The 23,646-nt window shown below is 42.8% G+C and overlaps 1 protein-coding gene across 1 annotated transcript in view; it reads right to left on the reverse strand.

The window, feature by feature from the left end:
• Positions 1–23,646, reverse strand: part of LOC106580924 (sortilin-related receptor) — a 91,560-nt gene that overhangs the window by 59,485 nt on the left and 8,429 nt on the right. Inside the window, 4 exon segments of the mRNA XM_045703672.1 lie at positions 4,978–5,158; positions 8,340–8,407; positions 9,066–9,227; positions 22,592–22,726. Coding sequence (XP_045559628.1) covers positions 4,978–5,158; positions 8,340–8,407; positions 9,066–9,227; positions 22,592–22,726 — 546 coding nt within the window.

The following is a 23,646-nucleotide window of genomic DNA, read 5'->3' on the forward strand; positions in this document are numbered from 1 at the left end:
TGCTAATGGTCTGTGATACTGGGCTGCTAATGGTCTGTGATACTGGGCTGCTAATGGTCTGTGATACTGGGCTGCTAATGGTCTGTGATACTGGGCTGCTAATGGTCTGTGATACTGGGCTGCTAATGGTCTGTGATACTGGGCTGCTAATGGTCTGTGATACTGGGCTGCTAATGGTCTGTGATACTGGGCTGCTAATGGTCTGTGTAACTGGGCTGCTAATGGTCTGTGATACTGGGCTGCTAATGGTCTGTAACTGGGCTGCTAATGGTCTGTGTAACTGGGCTGCTAATGGTCTGTGTAACTGGGCTGCTAATGGTCTGTGATACTGGGCTGCTAATGGTCTGTGATACTGGGCTGCTAATGGTCTGTGATACTGGGCTGCTAATGGTCTGTGATACTGGGCTGCTAATGGTCTGTGATACTGGGCTGCTAATGGTCTGTGATACTGGGCTGCTAATGGTCTGTGATACTGGGCTGCTAATGGTCTGTGATACTGGGCTGCTAATGGTCTGTGATACTGGGCTGCTAATGGTCTGTGTAACTGGGCTGCTAATGGTCTGTGTAACTGGGCTGCTAATGGTCTGTGTAACTGGGCTGCTAATGGTCTGTGTAACTGGGCTGCTAATGGTCTGTGTAACTGGGCTGCTAATGGTCTGTGTAACTGGGCTGCTAATGGTCTGTGTAACTGGGCTGCTAATGGTCTGTGATACTGGGCTGCTAATGGTCTGTGATACTGGGCTGCTAATGGTCTGTGATACTGGGCTGCTAATGGTCTGTGATACTGGGCTGCTAATGGTCTGTGTAACTGGGCTGCTAATGGTCTGTGTAACTGGGCTGCTAATGGTCTGTGATACTGGGCTGCTAATGGTCTGTGTAACTGGGCTGCTAATGGTCTGTGATACTGGGCGGCGTCGTTGAGCGCTTCACATGCTCAGTGCTCAACCGTATCCTGGGAGGGTGGGCTGCTCTGTGGGTTGGGTCAGGCTGTGGGGACACAGACAGGCCAACTGTAGTGGTTTAACAAAATAAACTGAGCATCTCAAGCTAATGCTGCAAGGATATGACAACAGAGGCTCTTAGATAGGAACAAATAGACTTATATTTACTATTTATTAAATGTAAGACTCTGGGTGACTAATTTAACCACATTTACTGAGTGTACAAATTATTAGGAACACCTGCTCTTTCCATGACAGACTGACCAGGTGAATCCAGGTGGAAGCTATGATCCCTTATTGAAGTCCCTTGTTAAAGCCGCTTCAAACAATTTAGATGAATGGGAGGAAATAAGTAAAATAACAATTTTAAAAACTTGAGACAATTGAGACATGTATTGTGTATGTGTTCCATTCAGAGGGTGAATGGGCAAGACAAAAGATGTAAGTGCCTTTGAAGGCGGTATGGTAGTAGGTGTCAGGCGCACCGGTATGAGTGCATCAAGAACTGCAACGCTGCTGGGTTTTTCACGCTCAACAGTTTCCTGTGTGTATCAACAAATGGTCCACCACCCAAAGGACATCCAGCCAATCTTTACACAACTGTGGGAATCATTGGAGTCAACATGGGCCAGCATCCCTGTGGAATGCTTTTGACACCTTGTAGAGTCCATGTCCCAACGAATTGAGGCTGTTCTGAGGGCAAAAGGAGGAGGGGGGTGCAACTCAATATTAGGAAGGTGTTCCTAATGTTTTGTACACTCATTGGAGTTTACCATATCGTTTTTAAATTTGCCTATTTTTGATTCATGTGAACGGTGTTGATTACCATAAATTACAGTCCAACCATTCGTTTGTGTTTAGCCTCATTACCATCTATAAAAACAATCCAAATCTACAATGAAAGGGGGGATATCACTTTCTACGAGTGGAAGTGTGAAATGTCATAGCTTGAGATAACAATGCTAGACAGAATGAAAACACACGCCGTACTATCCTTTGGCTATGGAACATGTCATCCCATTGGGAATAGCAACAGTACTTGAGACTGCAGCATCCGGCTGCACTTGGCAACAGAGTCCTGATGAATGTGTGCATGAGCGTTTATTGACACCCTGGGGACACCAAGCCACAACTTCATTAACAGCACATAGATCAGTCATGTCTGACCAGCTGCACTCTCTGGCCCTGACCAACAGGTTGGTTGGGTCACCCAGCAGACGATAAACAACATAAACCATGTCACTGTTCTGACAATCTGAGCGACCCACCTCAGGATATGCTTGCCTCAATGGAGACCGTCACAGTAGCGCTCGTAGCAGCGCGTCACATGGAGTTGTGTTGTTAGAGTGTGCTAGCCTTGCCCAGAGAGAGTAGGGATGACTTTATGAAGTACGCATGTAGCTGTGAATGTTGAGTCAATTGATTTGTAAGAGACTGATATGAATAAAGATAAGGTAGTTACAATGCAACAAAAAAATCACAATACACAATGTGCATATTTACAGGGGTTTAAGAATGCATTTTTCATCAACGTTGGACAAGCTAAGCCGCAGCTCAAATTGTTAGAACCTTGCCTCTCCACTGCCCCAACCAGCCATCTGCCATTTTATTTTCAGTCTCTCCCTTTCCCCATTCCGCTACCATTATTCCATGCTCACTCAAAGGGCAGTCGTGTGTTTGTGTGTGAGATTGGGCAGTAACGCCAGGATTCAGATACGGAAGCATGTGTGTTTGGCCATGCCTGTTTAACAACACAGGGTTGACTGCAGCGAGACTGTGTGGTTATTCAGGGAAAGGCCCGAGTTTGCATAGACAGGAATCATAACCCGGAATTGGCTCAGAACAGACTAATATTTCAGCCATGTTTTGATGGGATTGTGTGTTTCAGACCACATTAACCCGGTGTTCCACAGTATATGATATGGCCCGTCTCTCCAGTCTCTACATTCCTTTCACAGAAAAAGAGATTCCTCTTTTCAAGGAGGGGTCAATGGTTAAGTTCCTCTTTCATTGTATAATGCTTTATTTGGCCGCATGTGCCCACGCAAAGCATGTTGGATATTTGTGACACAGATCCACAGCCAAGGAAGGAGGCCGGGATCAAACCGTCCCCATCTGTTTCAAAACGCAGCAGTTGTATGCCTGTGGCTTCCATATGATAAACAATGTGCGACTATCACAACCAGACACTGCTGGGGTCATCTGAGGGCAAAACTTCAGATAGGGATAAGAGATGCTCCCTTTAGAACGATTGACCCTCTATGCATGTGGTGGACTTATCAGGTATTTAAGCCTACCACTTGAATATGATGGGTTTGATTAATGACTTATAGTGCCTTCAGAAAGAATTCATACCCCTTTTTAATTTAATAATTAAAAAATATATATATTTAACTAGACAAGTAAGTTAGGAACAAATTCTTATTTACAATGATGGTCTACCGGGGAACAGTGAGTTAACTGCCTTGTTCAGGGGCAGAACAGCAGCAACCTTTCAGTTACTGGCCCAATGCTCTAACCACTAGGCTACCTGCTGCCCCATTAACTTATTCCACATTTTGCTATTACAGCCTGAATTTAAAATGGATGACTTTTTATTTATTGATTTATAGATTATTTTTTTTACACACAATACCCCATGACAAAGTGAAAACATGTACTTATAAACTTTTGCAAATGTATTGAAAATTAAATACTGAAATATCTGATTTACATAAATATTCACACCCCTGAATCAATGTTAGAATCACCTTTGGCAGTGATTACAGCTGTGAGTCTTTCTGGGTAAGTCTCCAAGAGCTTTGCACACCTGTATTGTACAATATTTTCACATCATTTTTTATTTTTATTATTCAAGCTCTGTCAAGTTGGTTGTTGATCATTGCTAGACAGACTATTTTCAAGCCTTGCCATATATTTTCAAGAATTTTAAGTCGGAACTGTAACTAGGCCACTCAGGAACATTCAGTATTGTCTTGGTAAGCAGCTAGAGTGGTCTTGTGTTATAGGCTATTGTCCTGCTGAAAGGTGAATTTGTCTCCCAGAGTCTGTTGGAAAGCACACTGAACCAGGGTTTTCTCTAGGATTTTGCTTGTGCTCAGCTCTACTTCATTTCTTTCTATCCTAAAAACTCCCTAGTCCTTGCAGATGACAAGCATACCCATAACATGATGCAGCCACCATGATGCTTGAAAATATGAATAGTGGTACTCAGTGATGTGTTGGATTCGCCACAAATATAACACTTTGTTTTCAGCACAAAGTTAATTTCTTGGTAAATTGTTAGCAGTTTTACTGTAGTGCCTTATTGCAAACAGGATGCATGTTTTGGAATATTTTATTCGGTACAGGGTTCCTTTTTTTACTCTGTCAATTAGGTTAGTATAGTGTAGTAACTACAATGTCGTTGATCCATCCTCAGTTTTCTCCTATCACAGCCATTAAACTCTGTAACTGTTTTAAAGTCACCATGGTGAAATCCCTGAGTGGTTTCATTCCTCTCCGGTAACTGAGTTAGGAAGGACGCCTGTATCTTTGTAGTGCCTCCGTGTATTGATACACCATCCAAAAGTATAATTAATAACTTCACCATGGTCAAAGGGATATTAAATGCCTGCTTTTTTATTTATTTTTACCTATCTACCAATAGGTGCACTTCGTTGCGAGATTGGAAAACCTACAGGGTCTTTGTGGTTGAATCTGTGGTTGAAATACACTGCTCAACTGAAGGACCTTACAGATAATTGTATGTGTGGGGTACAGAGATGAGGTAGTCATTCAAAAATCATGTTAAAACACTATTATTGCAGCATTTAATCAATTTTCAATTCAGGTTTTAACAACAAAATGTGGGAAAAAGTGGGGGTGAATACTTTCTGAAGGCACTTTATTAGAAGATAGATAGGGCTGGATCACACAATTCGTGTTCAAATAATCAATGTGGGCATTCCTCTCCATAATAACATGAGCATTCTCAACACTGCAAGAGCAACAGAATGCCTGACGTATAATTCCCTTGCAGGTCAACCTCACTTACTGTGGAAGTGGTGGCGAACATGTACTTGTCCCGGAGCTGGAAGTTGTCCACTCTCTCCAGGATGACTCGGCGGTTCTGCCCGCTCTGGAAGAAGTCGGTGCTGCTGAGGATGCTGGACACCCCCTGGGGCTCGTGCCTCTGGACCAGCACCGTGGTGGGGGAATCGTACGGCTCCACACCCCTAGAAAGATGCAGAAAACAGCGCCCGTCAGCGAGACATAGGTAGGGTCAAGAGTTTCTCTCTGACCACGTGGCCCAATCAGGAAAAACTCACGGTCAAGGGCCTGGAGTTTATCTTTGTTAACCATGTGAACTGAACAGGAAGGACTTAAGGGCCTTGGAGGTCTTCCCGTTCAGATAACATGGTCTGGGAAAACTCAGGGCCCAACTTAGTCATACCATACAGAGGGACATAAAGTTATGGTTACACACACACACACACACACACACACACAGACTTTGAAAAACCGATGTTTTACAGATTACTGACAATCCAAGTATAGTGGAACGGCCTACGTGTTCCTGTGAACACATTCGAAACTCAGAATCCATTTACCACACACATAGATGTATTTATAGTTTCCCAACTGCACATTTCCAGTAGAAGTTCTGTGTGTGGCCATTTTAAGCTGTGAATTTACGGTAAGCTACAGCAGAACTGAAAGAGGTTTACAGTAGTTTATGATCATCTCCCATAAGGCATTCCAGATTCACACGGAGTGTTCTCACTAACAATGGAGCCACACAGAGAGAGCCTAGAGTCTTGACTGGCCTATAGCGTGACATTTTAGAGGGGGTCACGTTTTTATGGGAGCAGGCTGTCCATGTAGAGAGGATATGAAAGACCCCAGTCAGACAAACTTGGGACCTTGCCTGTCTAACGTTAGTTTGGGGACTTTGCCTACAGCCGGGAAACTGCCAATATTAGAGTTTGGGGCAGAGTTTCAGGCTTTGCCGAAATTAGAGTTTGTTGCATTGCTTTTGGGACTTGTCTATATCAACGTTTGGGGGCCTTGTCCATAGCAGACTTTGGGGGCATGCCTAAGTAGTAGAGTTTGGGGTCTTGCCTGTCTATCTAGCAGAATTTGGGGCCGTGCCTATATCAAAGTTTGGAACTTTACCTATATGGGCTATCCTTTCAATGTAACGCTGGCAGGGCAGTGGGTAAAAGCTAGCCTATCTAATAGCCAGTACACTGCGAAACAAAGGCCTCTTTATTTTTTATTTATTTATTCTCTCGATCCTCCTACGAAACAGGATAAAATGTTTAGGACAAAGGGGAACAAATACATACAATTTGCTGGTTCAAAATGTTTTGACAAATGCTGGTTAAACACGTCCAACAGTGGGATGTTGAACCAGACAAAACCCCAGGGCTTACAGCCTTCTTAGCCTGATCTGCAGCGCAGGCCTTTTTCTCTGTGGCCTCCGCAAACGGATTAGACACGGAAAGCCCATAAATCGGCAAAGAACTGGACACACATGGTTAAAAAGGGAAACTGTCCATAGAGGCCGAGGAGGAAGAAGCACCAGAGAAAGATCTCAATGCAGCTGGTGATGCAGAAGCAGCACAGCAGAGTCAGTAGCTGTGTCCAGATTTAAAACGAAAATGACTGGTGGAAAAAACATGGCGGAGAAAAAAAAAACCCACTCCTTCTAGCCAATGTTTACACCAATCCAATGCTTTGAAATATGTGGGGAGGAGTGCAGCAGTACACACTTCTGGAGCTGCTTTCTTCCTCAGAAGTCCGCAAAGACTTTCAAGCTTTGTGCGTATAGTTACTGCTTTGGGATGAAAAGGTTCGTGTTCGTTGTTGGGATGTATGGGTATTTGCAGTCAAAATCCTCCCTCTGCAACAGTCTCCTGAGACTCTGAGGCTCAGAAGCGTGATCTAAGAGGATCTCCTACGTTCACACTTGGTAGGGGGGAGGGGCGTCATCTCCCAAACACAGGAAAGAGCACGAGGGGGGGGGTGAGACTGCAGCGGTAGCTGCGATGTTATCTGCAGCGCTGCCTGGTATTACTGACTACATGATGCCACTTGAACAGGCAGAGTTAAGTGGGGCCCGGGCACTAGGCAGACAATCATTTATTAATCAGAAAGAAGCCAGTCTGTCAGATGCCCCTCAAAGTCGCCACGTATACGACCACCTACACCGTCGGAGAACGCAGGAGGGCGAGAAAAATCAAAAGGGAGAAGGGCTATGTGTCTCTCTCTGCCACCAGAAGATGTGTGCACATGTGTGTACAAATAGTCTGGGGAGATGAAAATGCTGTCAGTAAGGTGAAAATGTTCCGAACGATGCAGATAGAAATACACTGAAAAGAACGGACGTGATTCCTAATTCTACTTGACAGACAAGCTTATACTTTCTACACAATACATTTCAAATCGGAACGCTCTGAAATGTTGCACCCTCCTTAACAGACCCCTGCTGTAGCTGACAAGCAGCATTACATATCTGCAGGGGAGAATGACAGCCTCTTGTTGTCATCTACTAAAGGCAGAGATTCTGTGAGGGAATGAAAGTGATGTCTCACCCAAACTAACCCTCCGCATCCACGCCTTTAAATTCTTAACAGATCGGTCAAATCCTTGAATGGATGGGATTTGAAAGTAAAACATATTTATTTTATGTTTGAGTGTGCCACTCTCCTGCCTAGGCCTACTTTACGTGGTGAGAGACACACGGCTGAGCTCTTTCACAAGGCACTGAATGTGTCGCAATCATCATTAGCGGTATCAGATTGTTTTTGTTATTTTGATTAACTTTGTCTGTGCAAACTCTGCCCATCTGGCACTCCAGCCAGGCTCAAGCAAACGTTCAAAAGTATTTGAAAGATTTCAAACACTATCTGAACCAAGATCTGGTTGATAGGAGGGTTCAAAATCATTCACACATAGTGAGCCCCAAATAACAAGCAGGTAATCAGTGTTTCTCTCCCTCAGGGACCGTAGTGGCATCTTCTTTGCATTGTCATTCAATTACAAGGGCCGATCTAATCTATGTATTTAAGTTGGAGAGGCAGGGAGTTAGCTCACAAGCTGCATGCTTGGTAAGCATACAGCGATCAGAAGACATGTTTATCTCTCCAGTGTCTGAGGTCTAGTGAGGGCCAGATTGAGGCAAGCAAGCAGTCACATAACAAAGAAAAACAGGAAGTAAACAGGAAATGAGGACACACACACACACACACACACACACACACCAACCCACCCATCCCCCTCACAGATCGTTGCTTTAATGTTTTGAGACAGTCTGGCACTCAACAGCGACAATTAGTTATACTGATGACTGTGCATTCTGCCTCTCCTCACACAATCATCACCTTTATATATATAGAGAGGCATTGCTCTTACCAGAAATATGCCTTCACGTGCTCTTGGATCAACACCCATGTCTCTCCAAAATCGTCAGATTTCCATAACTGCAAAAATAACAGAGGCGGGGGGTGGGGAGTAAATGGTCACATGTTGACTCCAGGCTGTATATAAACTGGCAGAATGTTTGAGAGTCGACCGTTTTCCATCATTTCAGTTGAGCTGAAATGTGAATAATTAGTTAGGGGAAAATTCCACAAAATGTCCTCCGTATTGTATTTTTCAGAGAGACAGTTTAGTAGATGCAGCTGTGACACTTAACCAGTATTTAAATATGCACCATTCTATTTGCAATTATGCAACTGACCTACATTCAGAAATATCGGCTTTGTTTCTCTAGAACAGTCACAGTGTATTATAAATCAAATGCTGTGGGGCTATGGTACGGTAATCCAGCATATGGAGTAGAGCCATTTGTCCACATAGGCATCTAACCCCGAACCAACTGGTGGCCACAGAGCTACTGACAAAGGAGAAGCCTGATGATGTCTTACAGTACTATAGCCCTGATTATTATAATAGACTCCTCCTACGCAATGATCTCCATCATGAAAAGACTGTTGATCAAGGGACTTCCTGGTTAAAAAAAAATAAAACATCTTTTTAAAACATGCTTACCTCTGCATGTTGTTAAATGTCTACGTTTCTGTCCGAGACCATTTTCAAGACAGTGAAGCAGCATTTCTATAGCAGCCAGTTGAATACCTGTTTGTTGGGGTGGGAGCCGTCATAGCCCAGGACCAGGTTGGCTCTCTTGCTGTGCAGCAGCAGATCTGTGGGCTTGAAGGGGATGGAGAACCCCTGGATGGTCTTGCAGAAGTCAAAGGAGTTCCAGAGGTAGCTGTTGGTGCTGTCTGCAAAGAGGTACTGGAATGAGAGAAGGACAAGACGGGCCAAGGTTAGGCTAAATACCCACTGGGGTCTGTTCATGAGTGTTACGCTAGAAATATATTGTGTAGAATAGATAGGACATTCATTCTGTCCTGTAGAACAGGGAATCATTATTGCTCTATACCTAACATTTCTATTTGTACCTGCAGCTTTCTGAACTGAAAACACCTCTGACGTGGCAAAACTTCAAGCCGACTGATTTCAACAAACTAGAATAGCAAGAACCAGCCTAATATCTCAATTCCAGATATCTCTAGTCTAGCTACTTCAAAAGACAGTTTGCAAACCCCCCCAAACTAAAAATATTCACAGAACTAGTCAGAGATATTTAATTTGAAATGCCTAATTAGATTACGCAATTATACAGAGCTATAATCCCATTTTGTCACTCCTTCCTTTGATCTATTTTTTAGCTGCCTTCCCAATAACTCCTCTATTCTCAACGGCCTCCATTTGGAAACGGGACAGAGCCCGTGAGAACAAAAGCTCTGCAGCGCAAGGCACTGAGCTGGAGGTAGTGAAATAAATGGATGCTATGAGATGACGATCCAAAGCTGAAATGATATCTCATACTGTAGATGAGTCACGACTAGAACATAGTAGGTCCCACATGTACAGCACATCACAGTGAGAAACTTCAGGGACTTGCTCCACTGTTATATCACCATATTCAGTGCCTTCAAAAAGAATTCACACCTCTTGACATTTTGCACATTTTGTTGTGTTACAGCCTGAATTTCATATTCACTAAATTGAAATTTTGTGTCACTGCCTACACACAATACATTATTATAACAAATATATATAAGTATTCAACCCCTTTGTTATGGCAAGCCTAAATAAGTTCAGGAGTAAAAATGTGCTTAACAAGTCACATAATAAGTTGCATGGACTCTGTGTGCTATAATAGTGTTTAACATGATTTTTGAATGACTACCTCATTTCTGTATCCCACACATGCAGATAATTGTCGATTAGTGAATTTAGTGAATTTCAAACAGATTCAATCAAAAAGACCAGGGAGGTTTTCCAATGCCTCTCAAAGGGCACCTATTGGTAGATGGGTAAAATAAAAGCAGACATTAAATATCCCTTTGAGCATGGTGAAGTTATTCATTACACTTTGGACAGTGTATCAATACACCCAGTCACTACAAAGACACAGGCAGAGAGGAAGGAAACCGCTCAGGGATTCCACCACGAGGCCAAGGTGACTTTAAACAATTAGAGTTTAATGGCTGTGATAGGAGAAAACGGAGGATGGATCAACAACATTGTAGTTACTCCACAATACTAACCTAAAAGACAAAGAAGGAAGTCTGTACAGAATAAAATATTCCAAAACATCCATCCTGTTTGCAACAAGGCACTAAAGTAAAACTGCAAAACATGTGGCCTGAATACAAAGCGTTTTGTTTGGGGAAAATCCAACACAACACATCACTGAGTACCACTTTTTAAGCATGGTGGTGGCTACATAATGTTATGTGTATGCGAGTCATAAGCAAGGACTAGGGATCTTTTTAGGATAAAAATAAACTGAATAGAGCTAAGCACAGGCAAAATTCTAGAGAAAAGCCTGGGAGACAAATTCACCTTTCAGCAGGACAATAACCTAAAACACAAGGCCAAATATACACTGGAGATGCTTACCAAAATGACATTGAATGTTCCTGAGTGGCCTAGTTACAGTTTGACTTAAATCGTCTTGAAAATATATGGCAAGACTTGAAAATGGCTGTCTAGCAAAGATCAACAACCAACTTGACAGATCTTGAAGAATTTAAAAAATAATAATGTGCAAATATTGAACAATCCAGGTGTGCAAAGCTCTTAGAACCTTACCCAGAAAGACTCACAGCTGTAATCACTGCCAAAGGTGATTCTAACATGTATTGACTAAGGGGTGTGAATACTTATACACATGAAAACATGAAATGACCCCGGGAATAGATAAAACATCGCTCAGAGATGTACAACAATTATATAACATCAAAATGGGTGAATCTTTCTTTGAAGAAGATGTTATAAATAGGCAAATCCATAACCAGTCAGACTTGGTGTATAAAGATAGGCTCTACATGTAATGTTAGACAGCGGGTTATGCTATAGGCAAACCACTCATTATCTCGGATCCCGCTTAATTCATAAATCACTACCTAAAGTGATCACTGCAATTTATCTCTCAGACACCTCATCATATGCTTCTATAAGGGGAGGCTAGACGGACCCATATTTATCAAGCGTCTAGAGAAGGAGATTTAGGATCAGTTTTGCCTTTTAAATCGTAATGAATCCGCTTATTATGGACAGAGATTAATTGATCCTAGATCTGTACTCATACTCTGAAGAGGCTTGCTAAATACGGGCCCTGAATTCACAGCTCAGTGTGCACATGTGAAGAAACCACTAATTTCCCATGGTAATCATCTCCATGATGTTGGGAGCATGTTGCAGACTAAGAGGGTGAAATCCTCCTGCTGTTATACCAGGCAGCCCTGCCTCTCTCTCTGGAGCCCACCTGTCTGCAGCTTCTACAGAGACGCACGCCGCTGCAGTGCTCACAAGGCAGGCCACACGCAAGTGCCCGCCTGCTTACGGAACAAACTGCGTTTCCCATGCACCCTTACACCTGGAAAAACTCCACTGGGATGAGTGCCAGGGTGAAAGGCTGGGTGCGTGGCCAGAGCTATGACTCACCGGCACACAGTGAGACATAATCCAACACGGCACCAAACCTCACAGCACTGCATCGAACAATCTCCAGCTCATGAGTGATAACTACGCATGTACACAAGCACACACCCACAGACACTATATACACAACTAAATCAACCCTTAGAAACCACAAGCTCAATGACGTTATGTGCCTTCTGCTGGTTTTGTGGAGATAGGAGAAACACATGAAAAAGAGCTATCCACTCATACTTTGATAACGTAATAAAACCCTACTGTATCAGAGCAGTTTGCAATATAGAGACAGGCCTTTAATTATCATACTGCACAATGAGTGCACAAAACATTAGGAACACCTGCCCTTTCCATGACATAGACTAACCAGGGGAATCCAGGTGAAAGCTAAGATCCATTATTGACCTGTTAAATCCACTTCTATCAGTGTAGATGAAGGGGAGGAGACAGGTTAAAGAAGGATGTTCAAGCCTTGAGACATGGATTGTCTGTGTGTGCCTTTCAGAGGGTGAATGGGAAAGACAAAATATTTAAACAGGGTATGTTAATAAGTGCCAGGTGCACCGGTTTGAGTGTATCAAGAACTGCAATGCTGCTGGGTTTTTCACGCTCAACTGTTTCCCGTGTGTATAAAGAATGGTCCTCCCGAGTAGCGCAGCAGCCTAACATGCTGACCAAATGGGACGCGCCCCCGCGTGCGCCATCGCGCGCATGTTGATTTTGTCCACCCACACCAGATGCGATCAGGACACGCAGGTTGAAATATCAAAACAAACTCTGAACCAACTATATTAATTTGGGGACAGGTCAAAAAGAATTAAACATTTATGGCAATTTAGCTAGCTAGCTGTGTCCTGGTATTTTTATTAAATTTATTTTTTATTTAACCTTTATTTAACTAGGCAAGTCAGTTAAGAACAAATTGTTATTTACAATGACGCCTACCAAAAGGCCTCCTGCGGGGACGGGGGCTGGGATTAAAAATGAACTAAAAAAATATAGGACAAAACACACAACACGACGAGACAATACTACATAAAGAGAGACCTAAGACAACAACATAGCATGGCAGCAACACCTGACAACACAGCATGGTAGCAACACAACATGACAACAACATGGTAGCAACACAACATGGCAGCAGAACAACATGGTAGCAGCACAAAATGGTAGCAGCACAAAATGGTAGCAGCACAAAATGGTAGCAGCACAAAATGGTAGCAGCACAAAACAGGGTACAAACATTATTGGGCACAGACAAAAGCACAAAGGGCAAGAAGGATGAGACAACAATAAACACAAGTGTCAGTAAGAGTGTCCATGATTGAGTGATTGAATGAAGAGATTGAGATAAAACTGTGCAGTTGGAGTGTTTGTTGCAGCTCGTTCCAGTCGATAGCTGCAACGAACTGAAAAGACGAGCGACCCAGGGATGTGTGTGCTTTGGGGACCTTTAACAGAATGTGAATGGCAGAACAGGTGTTGTATGTGGAGGATGAGGGCTGCAGTAGATATCTCAGATAGAGGGGTGTGAGGCCTAAGAGGGTTTTATAAATAAGCATCAACCAATGGGTCTTGCGACGGGTATACAGAGATGACCAGTTTACAGAAGAGTATAGAGTGCAGTGATGTGTCCTATAAGGAGCATTGGTGGCAAGTCTGATGGCCGAATGGTAAAGAACATCTAGACGCTCGAGAGCACCCTTACATGCCGATTTATAATTTCCGTCTCCGTAATCTAGCATGGCAAGGATGGTCATCTGAATAAGGGTTAGTTTGGCAGCTGGGGTGAAAGAGGAGCGATTACGATAGAGGAAACCAAGTCCAGATTTAACTTTAGCCTGCAGCTTTGATATGTGCTGAGAGAAGGACAGTGTACCGTACTTGTATGAGGCGACTACCTCAAGCTCTAAACCCTCAGAGGTAGTAATCATACCTGTGGGGAGAGGGGCATTTTTCTTACATAACTACATGACCTTTGTTTTGGAGGTGTTCCGAACAAGGTTAAGGGCAGAGAAAGCTTGTTGGACACTAAGAAAGCTTTGTTGTAGAGCGTTTAACACAAATTCCGGGGAGGTGCCAGCTGAGTATAAGACTGTATCATCTGCATATACAGTTGAAGTCGGAAGTTTACATACACCTTAGCCAACTACATTTAAACTCAGTTTTTCACAATTCCTGACATTTAATCCTAGTAAATATTCCCCGTCTTAGGTCAGTTAGTTTATTTTAAGAATGTGAAATGTCAGAATAATAGTAGAGAGAATGATTTATTTCAGATTTTATTTCTTTCATCACATTCCCAGTGGGTCAGAAGTTTACATACACTCAATTAGTATTTGGTAGCATTGCCTTTAAATTGTTTAACTTTGGTCAAATGTTTCGGGTAGTCTTCCACAAGCTTCCCACAATAAGTTGGGTGAATTTTGGCCCATTCCTCCTGACAGAGCTGATGTAACTGAGTCGGGATTGTAGGCCTTTTTGCTCGCACATGCTTTTTCAGTTCTGCCCACACATTTTCTATAGGATTGAGGTCAGGGCTTTGTGATGGCCACTCCAATACCTTGACTTTGTTGTCCTTAAGCGATTTTGCCACAACTTTGGAAGTATGCTTGGGGTCAATGTCCATTTGGAAGACCCATTTGCAACCAAGCTTTACCTTCCTGACTGATGTTTTCAGATGTTGCTTCAATATATCCACATAATTTTCCATCCTCATGATGCCATCTATTTTGTGAAGTGCACCAGTCCCTCCTGCAGCAAAGCACCCCCACAACATGATGCTGCCACCCTTGTGCTTCACAGTTGGGTCATTATGGCCAAACAGTTCTATTTTTGTTTCATCAGACCAGAGGACATTTCTCCAAAAAGTTCTATCTTTGTTCCCATGTGCAGTTCCAAACCGTAGTCTGGCTTTTTATGGTGGTTTTGGAGCAGTGGCTTCTTCCTTGCTGAGCGGCCTTTCAGGTTATGTCGATATAGGACTCGTTTTACTGTGGATATAGATACTTTTGTACCTGTTTCCTCCAGCATCTTCACAAGGTCCTTTGCTGTTGTTCTGGGATTGATTTTCACTTTTCGCACCACAGTACGTTCATCTCTAGGAGACAGAACGCGTCTCTTTCCTGAGCGGTATGACGGCTGCTTGGTCCCATGGTGTTTATACCTGCGAACTATTGTTTGTACAGATGAACGTGGTACCTTCAGGCATTTGGAAATTGCTCCCAAGGATGAACCAGACTTGTGGATGCCTACAAATTGTTTTCTGAGGTCTTGACTGATTTCTTTAGATTTTCCCATGATGTCAAGCAAAGAGGCACTGAGTTTGAAGGTAGGCCTTGAAATACATCCACAGGTACACCTCCAATTGACTCAACGGATGTCAATTAGCCTATCAGAAGCTTCTAAAGCCATGGCATCATTTTCTGGAATTCTCCAAGCTGTTTAAAGGCACAGTCAACTTAGCGCATGCAAACTTCTGACCCACTGGAATTGTGATACAGTGAATTATAAGTGAAATAATCTGTAAACAATTGTTGGAAGAATTACTTGTGTCATGCACAAAGTAGATGTCCTAACCAACTTGCCAAAACTATAGCTTGTTAACAAGAAATTTGTGGAGTGGTTGAAAAACAAGTTTTAATGACTCCAACCTAAGTGTATGTTAACTTCCGACTTCAACTGTAAATGGATGAGAGCGCTTCCTACTGCCTGAGCTATGTTGTCGATGTAAATTGAGAAGAGTGTGGGGCCTAGGATCGAGCCTTCGGGTACACCCTTGGTGACAACAGTGGCTGAGACAGTAGATGTTTTGATTTTATAGACTGCACTCGTTGAGAGAGGTAGTTAGCAAACCAGGCCCAAGACCCCTCAGAGACACCAATACTCCTTAGCCAGCCCACAAGAATGGAATGGTCTACCGTATCAAAAGCTTTGGCCTAGTCAATAAAAATAGCAGTACAACATTGCTTAGAATCAAGGGCAATGGTGACAACATTGAGGACGTTTAAGGTGGCAGTGACACATCCATAACCTGAGCGGAAACCAGATTGCATACCAGAGGGAATACTATAGACATCAAGAAAGCCAGTCAGTTGATTATTGCCAGGTTTTTCCAAAACTTTTGATAAACAGGGCAAAAATAGAAATAGGCCTGCCTATAACAGTTAGGATCAGCTTGATCTCCCCCTTTATTTAAAGGACGGACCGTGGCTGCCTTCCAAGCAATGGGAACTTCCCCAGAGAGGAGAGAAGTTAAAAAGGTCAAAGATAGGCTTGGCTATTATAGGGGCAGCAACCTTAAAGAAGAAAGGGTCAAAGTCATCTGACCCAGATGGTTTTTTGGGATCAAGTTTAAAGGAGCTCCTTTAGCACCTTGGAGTCAGTGACTGCCTGCAGGGAGAAACTTTGTAGCGGGGCAGGGGAAAAAGGGGGAGGAGCATCAGGGCTAGTCGCATTAGAAGGGGTGGGAGATGATGAAATGTTGGACGGGCAAAGAGGCATGGTTGAGTCAAATAGGAATCTTGACTTAACGAAGTGGTGATTAAAAAGCTCAGCCATGTGCTTCTTGTCAGTAACAACCACATCATCAACTTTAAGGGACATGGGCAGCTGTGAGGAAGAGGATTTATTCTCCAGGTCTTTAACTATTTTCCAGAACTTCTTGGGTTTAGACCCACAGAGAGAGAACTGCTCCTTAACCTGTTGGGGATAGGGAGCAGTATTTGCACGGCCGGATAAAAAACGTACCCGATTTAATCTGGTTACTACTCCTGCCCAGTAACTAGAATATGCATATAATTGTTTGATTTGGATAGAAAACACCCTAAAGTTTCTAAAACTGTTTGAATGGTGTCTGTGAGTATAACAGAACTCATTTGGCAGGCCAAAACCTGAGAAGATTCCAAACAGGAAGCGCTCTCTCTGACTATTTCTTGGCCTTCTTGATCATCTCTATCCAAAACAGGGGATCTCTGGCATAACGTGACATTTTCTAACGCTCCCATAGGCTCTCAGAAGGCGCCAGAACATTGAATGATGACTTTGCAGGCCATGGCTGAAAAACAGTAGCGCATTTGGATAGTGGTCGATCAGAGAACAATGAGACTGGGGGCGCGTGCATGAGAAGACTCCATGTTTTTATTTTTTCATGTTTGAACGAAAACAGGGTTTCCCGGTCTGAATATTATCGCTTTTTTACGAGAAAAATCGCATAAAAATTGATTTTAAACAGCGTTTGTCATGCTTCGAAGTACGGTAATGGAATATTTAGATTTTTTTTGTCACGAAACGCGCCGGGCGCGTCACCCTTCTTTACCCTTCGGATAGTGTCTTGAACGCACGAACAAAACGCCGCTATTTGGATATAACTATGGATTATTTGGAACCAAACCAACATTTGTTATTGAAGTAGAAGTCCTGGGAGTGCATTCTGACGAAGAACAGCAAAGGTAATCCAATTTTTCTTATAGTAAATCTGAGTTTGGTGAGTACCACACTTGGTGGGTGTCAAAATAGCTAGCCTGTGATGGCCGGGCTATCTACTCAGAATATTGCAAAATGTGCTTTCACCGAAAAGCTATTTTAAAATCGGAGCTAGCGATTGCATAAAGGAGTTCTGTATCTATAATTCTTAAAAAAGCTGGTTTTTGATATAAATATGAACTTGATTGAACAAAACATGCATGTATTGTATAACATAATGTCCTAGGAGTGTCATCTGATGAAGATCAAAGGTTAGTGCTGCATTTAGCTGTGGTTTTGGTTTTTGTGACATTATATGCTAGCTTGAAAAATGCATGTCTGATTATTTCTGGCTGGGTACTCTGCTGACATAATCTAATGTTTTGCTTTCATTGTAAAGCCTTTTTGAAATCGGACAGTGTGGTTAGATTAACGGAGTCTTGTCTTTAAAATGGTGTAAAATAGTCATATGTTTGAGAAATTGAAGTAATAGCATTTCTAAGGTATTTGAATATCGCGCCACGGGATTCCACTGGCTGTTGAGTAGGTGGGACGCAAGTCCCACCTAGCCCATAGAGGTTAAAGTAACTAACTTAGGTCTTCCGGATAGCCTGAATGCACTTATTTGCCTGAACGAGAGCCAGACAACCTGAGTATGCGTGTGCCAAGCCATTCGCCAAATGAAATTCTTGAGGTGGAGTAACTCTGAAAGATCACAGTCGAACCTGGGCCTGAACCTGTTTTTAATTCTCATTTTCTTTATGGGGGTGTATTTGTTAACAGTATCACTGAAAATATCAAAAAAGAAGGTCCAAGCGTCTTCGATACTCTTTCGTAACCACGTCCCAGTAATGACCAACACATCTGGATTGGAGCTGTGAATCCACACTTTCAATTGATCCATTTTAGGTAATAAGCTTCTAGTGTTAACATGCAGAAAACCCAGGCTTCTACTAGAGCAGAAATCAGTGAAACAGATAGAGCACAAGTCAGAATTGGGGCTAGCAACAGTAGATGGGCCAGGGTGTACATGCACATTTCCAGATATCATCAACAGTAATACAATCAAGGCACAGCAGAGGACAGGGAGAGCTCTGCAGTGTTGATTTATGACATTTGAATGTGCATTAAAATGGCAACAAGATCAAGTAAAGAAAAATATATAACGACTTGGGGCTAGCCATTCTAAGTTCAGAGTCACTCGCTCCAACAATGCCTGTGTGCTGGAGGTGAGTGAAAGCTCTGGAGAGAGGGGTGGTGTGGTGGGGGTACCAGTACCAGTGGATGGTCTCTGAACAGCAGGAGTTGGCTTCAAGGCCTCTGGATTTGGGTGGAGTAGCCTGCTATTTGTTGGGCTCAAAGGCTTCGACACCTCTCACTTCACACCTCAGTGCTAATTGAAGTTGTATCTGGTCTGTCTGGTCTGTCTCAGTTCCAGGTTGGATGGTGTATTAATCCTTCCAGGTAATCTTGTCCAAAATTAGGTTGTAGGTTTGGAGTTTTGATCTGGAGTGAGGGTATCATCCTGTATATGTCCCTGCCTAAATCTATTTTTTTTTGTAAAAACATGCTGAAAAATGCAGGAGCTCATCTGCTCATGACCTCTCTCTCCAGCAGCCAAGGAACATTAACGTATATAAACATTGGGTTGTTATTTTACCTGAAATGGACAAGGTCCTCTACTCCAACAATTAATCCACAGATAAAACGGTAAACCGAATTAGTTTCTCGTCATCTCTCCTCCTTCCTTAAGGCTTATTTTTCTTCTTTGGACTTTATATGGCGGTTGGCAACCAACTTTACAGCATTACTACAACCTACATTCATCTTTCAATCACCCACGTGGGTATATGCTTCAAAAAACCAATGAGGAGATTTGAGAGGCAGGACTTGCAATGCGTTGAGCGTCACAAATAGAACCAACTTATATTTTAGCGCCTGGCCAAGCAGACCCTCGCTGTCACGCGCAAGCAGTGTGGGTGCAATGATTGAATAACATGTATTTGTACATTTATTTTGGACGCGAGCGGTTTGGTCAGCATGTAAGGTACTGCATCATAGTGCTAGAGGCGTTACTATAGACCTGGGTTCATTCCCGGGCTGTGCCACAACCGGCCGTGGCCGGGAGTCCCATAGGACATCGCACAATTGGCCCAGCATCGTCAGGGTTTGGCCGGGTGGGCTTTACTTGGCTCATCGCGCCCTAGCGACTCCTTGTGCCGGGCTGGGTGCCTGCGGGCTGACCTCGGTCGCCAGTTGAATGGTGCTTCCTCCAACATATTTGTGCGGCTGGCTTCCGGGTTAAACTGACGGGTGTTAACCTCACTTGTGGACGCTAGCGTCCCACCTGGCCAACATCCAGTGAAATTGCAGAGCGCCAAATTCAAAAACAGAAATACTCATTATAAAAATTCAGAAAACATACAAGTGTTATACATAGGTTTAAAGATTAACTTATTGTGAATACAACCACGGTGTCAGATTTCAAAAAGACTTTACAGTGAAAGCATACCATGCGATTATTTGAGAACATCGCCCAGCAGACAAATCATTACAAACAGTAACCAGTCAAGTAGAAGAGTTATTACACAAGTCAGAAATAGAGATAAAATTAATCACTTACCTTTGATGATCTTCATATGGTTGCACTCAGAAGACATTCATTTACTGAATAAATGTTAGTTTTGTTCGATAAAGTCTCTCTTTATATCCAAAAACCTCCGTTTTGTTTGTGCGTTTTCTTCAGTAATCCACAGGCTCAAACGCAGTCACAACAGGCAGACAAAAAATCCAAATTATATCCGTAAAGTTCATAGAAACATGTCAAAGGATGTTTATATTCAATCCTCAGGTTGTTTTTAGCCTAAATAATCGATAATATTTCAACCGGACAATAACGTCGTCAATATAAAAGGTAAACAAGAAAGGCGCGCTCTCAGGATTGCACATGAAAAAGCTCTGTGACACTTTAGGGTCCAGTCATTCAGACTGGTCTTACTCCGTAATTTTTCAGAATACAAGCCTGAAACAATTTCTAAAGACATCTAGTGGAAGGTATAGGAACTGCAATTTGAGTCCGAAGTCAATGCATACTGTAATGGCATTGAATAGAAAACTACAAAAATAAAAACAAATCCTACTTCCTGGATGGATTTTTGTCAGGTTTTCACCTGCCAAATCAGTTCTGTTATACTCACAGACATTATTTTAACAGTTTTGGAAACTTTAGAGTGTTTTCTATCCAAATCTACCAATTATATGCATATTCTAGCTTGTGGGCCTGAGTAGCAGGCAGTTTAACCTCTCTAGGGTAGGTGGCACCAAATCGTCCCACCTACGTAACAGCCAGTGGAATCCTGTGGCGCGTTATTCAAATACCTTAGAAATGCTATTACTTCAATTTCTCAAACATATTACTATTTTACACCATTTTAAAGACAAGACTCTCGTTAATCTAACCACACTGTCCGATTTCAAAAAGGCTTTACAACGAAAGCAAAACATTAGATTATGTCAGCAGAGTACCCAGCCAGAAATAATCAGACACCCATTTTTCAAGCTAGCATATAATGTCACATAAACCCAAACCACAGCTAAATGTAGCACTAACCTTTGATGATCTTCATCAGATGACAACCCTAGGACATTATGTTATACAATACATGCATGTTTTGTTCAATCAAGTTCATATTTATATCAAAAAACAGCTTTTTACACTAGCATGTGACTAGCATGTGACTAGCATTCCCACCGAACACTGCCGGTGAATTTACTAAATTACTCACGATAAACGTTCACAAAAAGCATAACAATTATTTTAAGAATTATAGATACAGCACTCCTCTATGCACTCGATATGTCCGATTTTAAAATAGCTTTTCGGTGAAAGCACATTTTGCAATATTCTCAGTAGATAGCCCGGCATCACAGGGCTAGCTATTTAGACACCCAGCAAGTTTAGCACTCACCAAAGTCAGATTTACTATAAGAAAAATGTTATTACCTTTGCTGTCTTCGTCAGAATGCACTCCCAGGACTTCTACTTCAATAACAAATGTTGGTTTGGTCCCAAATAATCCATCGTTATATCCAAATAGCGGCGTTTTGTTCGTGCTTTCAAGACACTATCCGAAAGGGTAAATAAGGGTGACGAGCATGGCGCAATTCGTGACAAAACATTTCTAAATATTCCATTACCGTACTTCGAAGCATGTCAACCGCTGTTTAAAATCCATTTTTATGCAATTTTTCTCATAAAAAAGCGATAATATTCCGACCGGGAATCTGCGTTTAGGTAAACAGACGAAAGAAAATAAAGCATTCGGTCGACTCGGGCACGTGCCTAAGCCCATAGTACTCTGATCTGCCACTTGCCAAAAGCGATAATGTGTTTCAGCCAGAGGCTGCCTCGATATCGTTCAGCTTTTTCCAGGGCTCTGAGAGCCTATGGGAGCCGTAGGAAGTGTCACGTTATAGCAAAGATCCTCAGTCTTCAATAAAAAGAGCCAAGATGAAACACAACTTGTCAGACTGGCCACTTCCTGCATGGAATCTTCTCAGGTTTTGGCCTGCCATATGAGTTCTGTTATACTCACAGACACCATTCAAACAGTTTTAGAAACTTTAGGGTGTTTTCTATCCAAAGCCAATAATTATATGCATATTCTAGTTACTGGGCAGGAGTAGTAACCAGATTAAATCGGGTACGTTTTTTATCCGGCCATGTCAATACTGCCCCCTAGCCCTAACAGCTTAATTTGGGCACGCTTTTCATCCAAAATTCCAAATGCTGCCCCCTACCCTAGTGAAGTTAAGGAGCGCGGTTAGGCGGGTCATGTTTTGGAGGAAGCATGACTCTACCTTTCGCCTCTCCCGAGCCCGTTGGGGAGTTGCAACAATGTAACAAGTTCAAAATTGGGGAGAAAAAGGGGAGAATTATTTTTATTTATGTGTAATGGTCCATCACTAAAATGACATCCAGCCACCTGGACACAACTGTGGGAAGCATTGGAGTCAACATGGGCCAGCATCCCTATTGAACGCTTTAAACACCATGTAAAGTCCATGCCCAGACAAATTGAGTCTGTTCTGAGGGCAAAAGGGGGGGGTGCAACTCAATATTAGGAAGGTGTTCCTAATGCCTTGTACACTCAGTGTATGTACCTCTATGGTCTTCAGCCACTTACCCTCTTATTGTCAGCGGGGCTGTGATAGAACTGGGAGATGACCTGCTTGTTCCCCTCTTTCTCCTTCTCCCCACTCAGCTGAAACCTCTCCGAGATGGGGGAGAAGCTGGTTCCATAGTCGTAAGACACGTACACCTACCATGTGACAGAGGAGAGAGGAAAGAGGTGAGAACATGGAAGTGATGGTACACGGTAAACATGTGAAATCCGCTATCACAGTACTTTTTGATGTGATGCTTTATGGACAGGAAAAATTAGGCTTCGTCAAGTTCGATTTTCTGAATGCTTTTTGATGAAGGACACATTTCTAGTAGAGGACAAAATGATTTTAGAATGGTGTATTGGGAGGGAGGCCATTAACTGACTCTAAAAGGAATCAAAGCATTTAGGCAGTAGCTAGACTTTCCATCTACGGAGAGAAACACAATACTTGGGAAAAAGCTTTGTCCATGTTAAGTGACTACAGAGTGGAACTGTAGTTCCTTTAAGAGAGAACTCCAATTCAGAATGTTAAGAGGTGTTTAGTGTTCCGCGCTGTTCTGTTCTGCAGATTCTACCCAAGACAATACATGAGTGAGGTCAGAGCTCTCAGATTCCCATCAGAGTGCCAGAGACCAAGGAGCTCAGACCACAGAGAACAGCACACAAAGCCCACTGAACCCACAATGCCGACTGGAAGTCATGTCGAGGAACGTACTGAACTGGGAGTGGAGAGAGAGACACAAAACTAACAATTCTTGTTCAAACAAACTGTCCTTTACCAGTGATATCTCTGCAGTTTAGTATAAACAACTTTTTTCAAACATCTCAAATTAACCCCTTGAGGAGCACGGGAGGTCCTTCTTACACTATGAACAAAAGCAGTGGGGGTTGTGTTGGTTACTGTAGGCTGAGCGTGAGTATCAGACAGCATAGGAAGCTGATATCATCAAAAGCAGAAAGAGTAGAGAGAGAGAGAGATGTAACAGATGGAGGGATTCATCCATGGCTCAGTGAATCTCTTCGAGGAGTGGAGTGGAAGCACACGGCTGGCAGGCAGGAGAGGCCATCCTATT

The sequence above is a fragment of the Salmo salar genome, chromosome ssa20 (assembly GCF_905237065.1).
Source record: "Salmo salar chromosome ssa20, Ssal_v3.1, whole genome shotgun sequence".
Classification (NCBI taxonomy): Eukaryota; Metazoa; Chordata; class Actinopteri; order Salmoniformes; family Salmonidae; genus Salmo; species Salmo salar.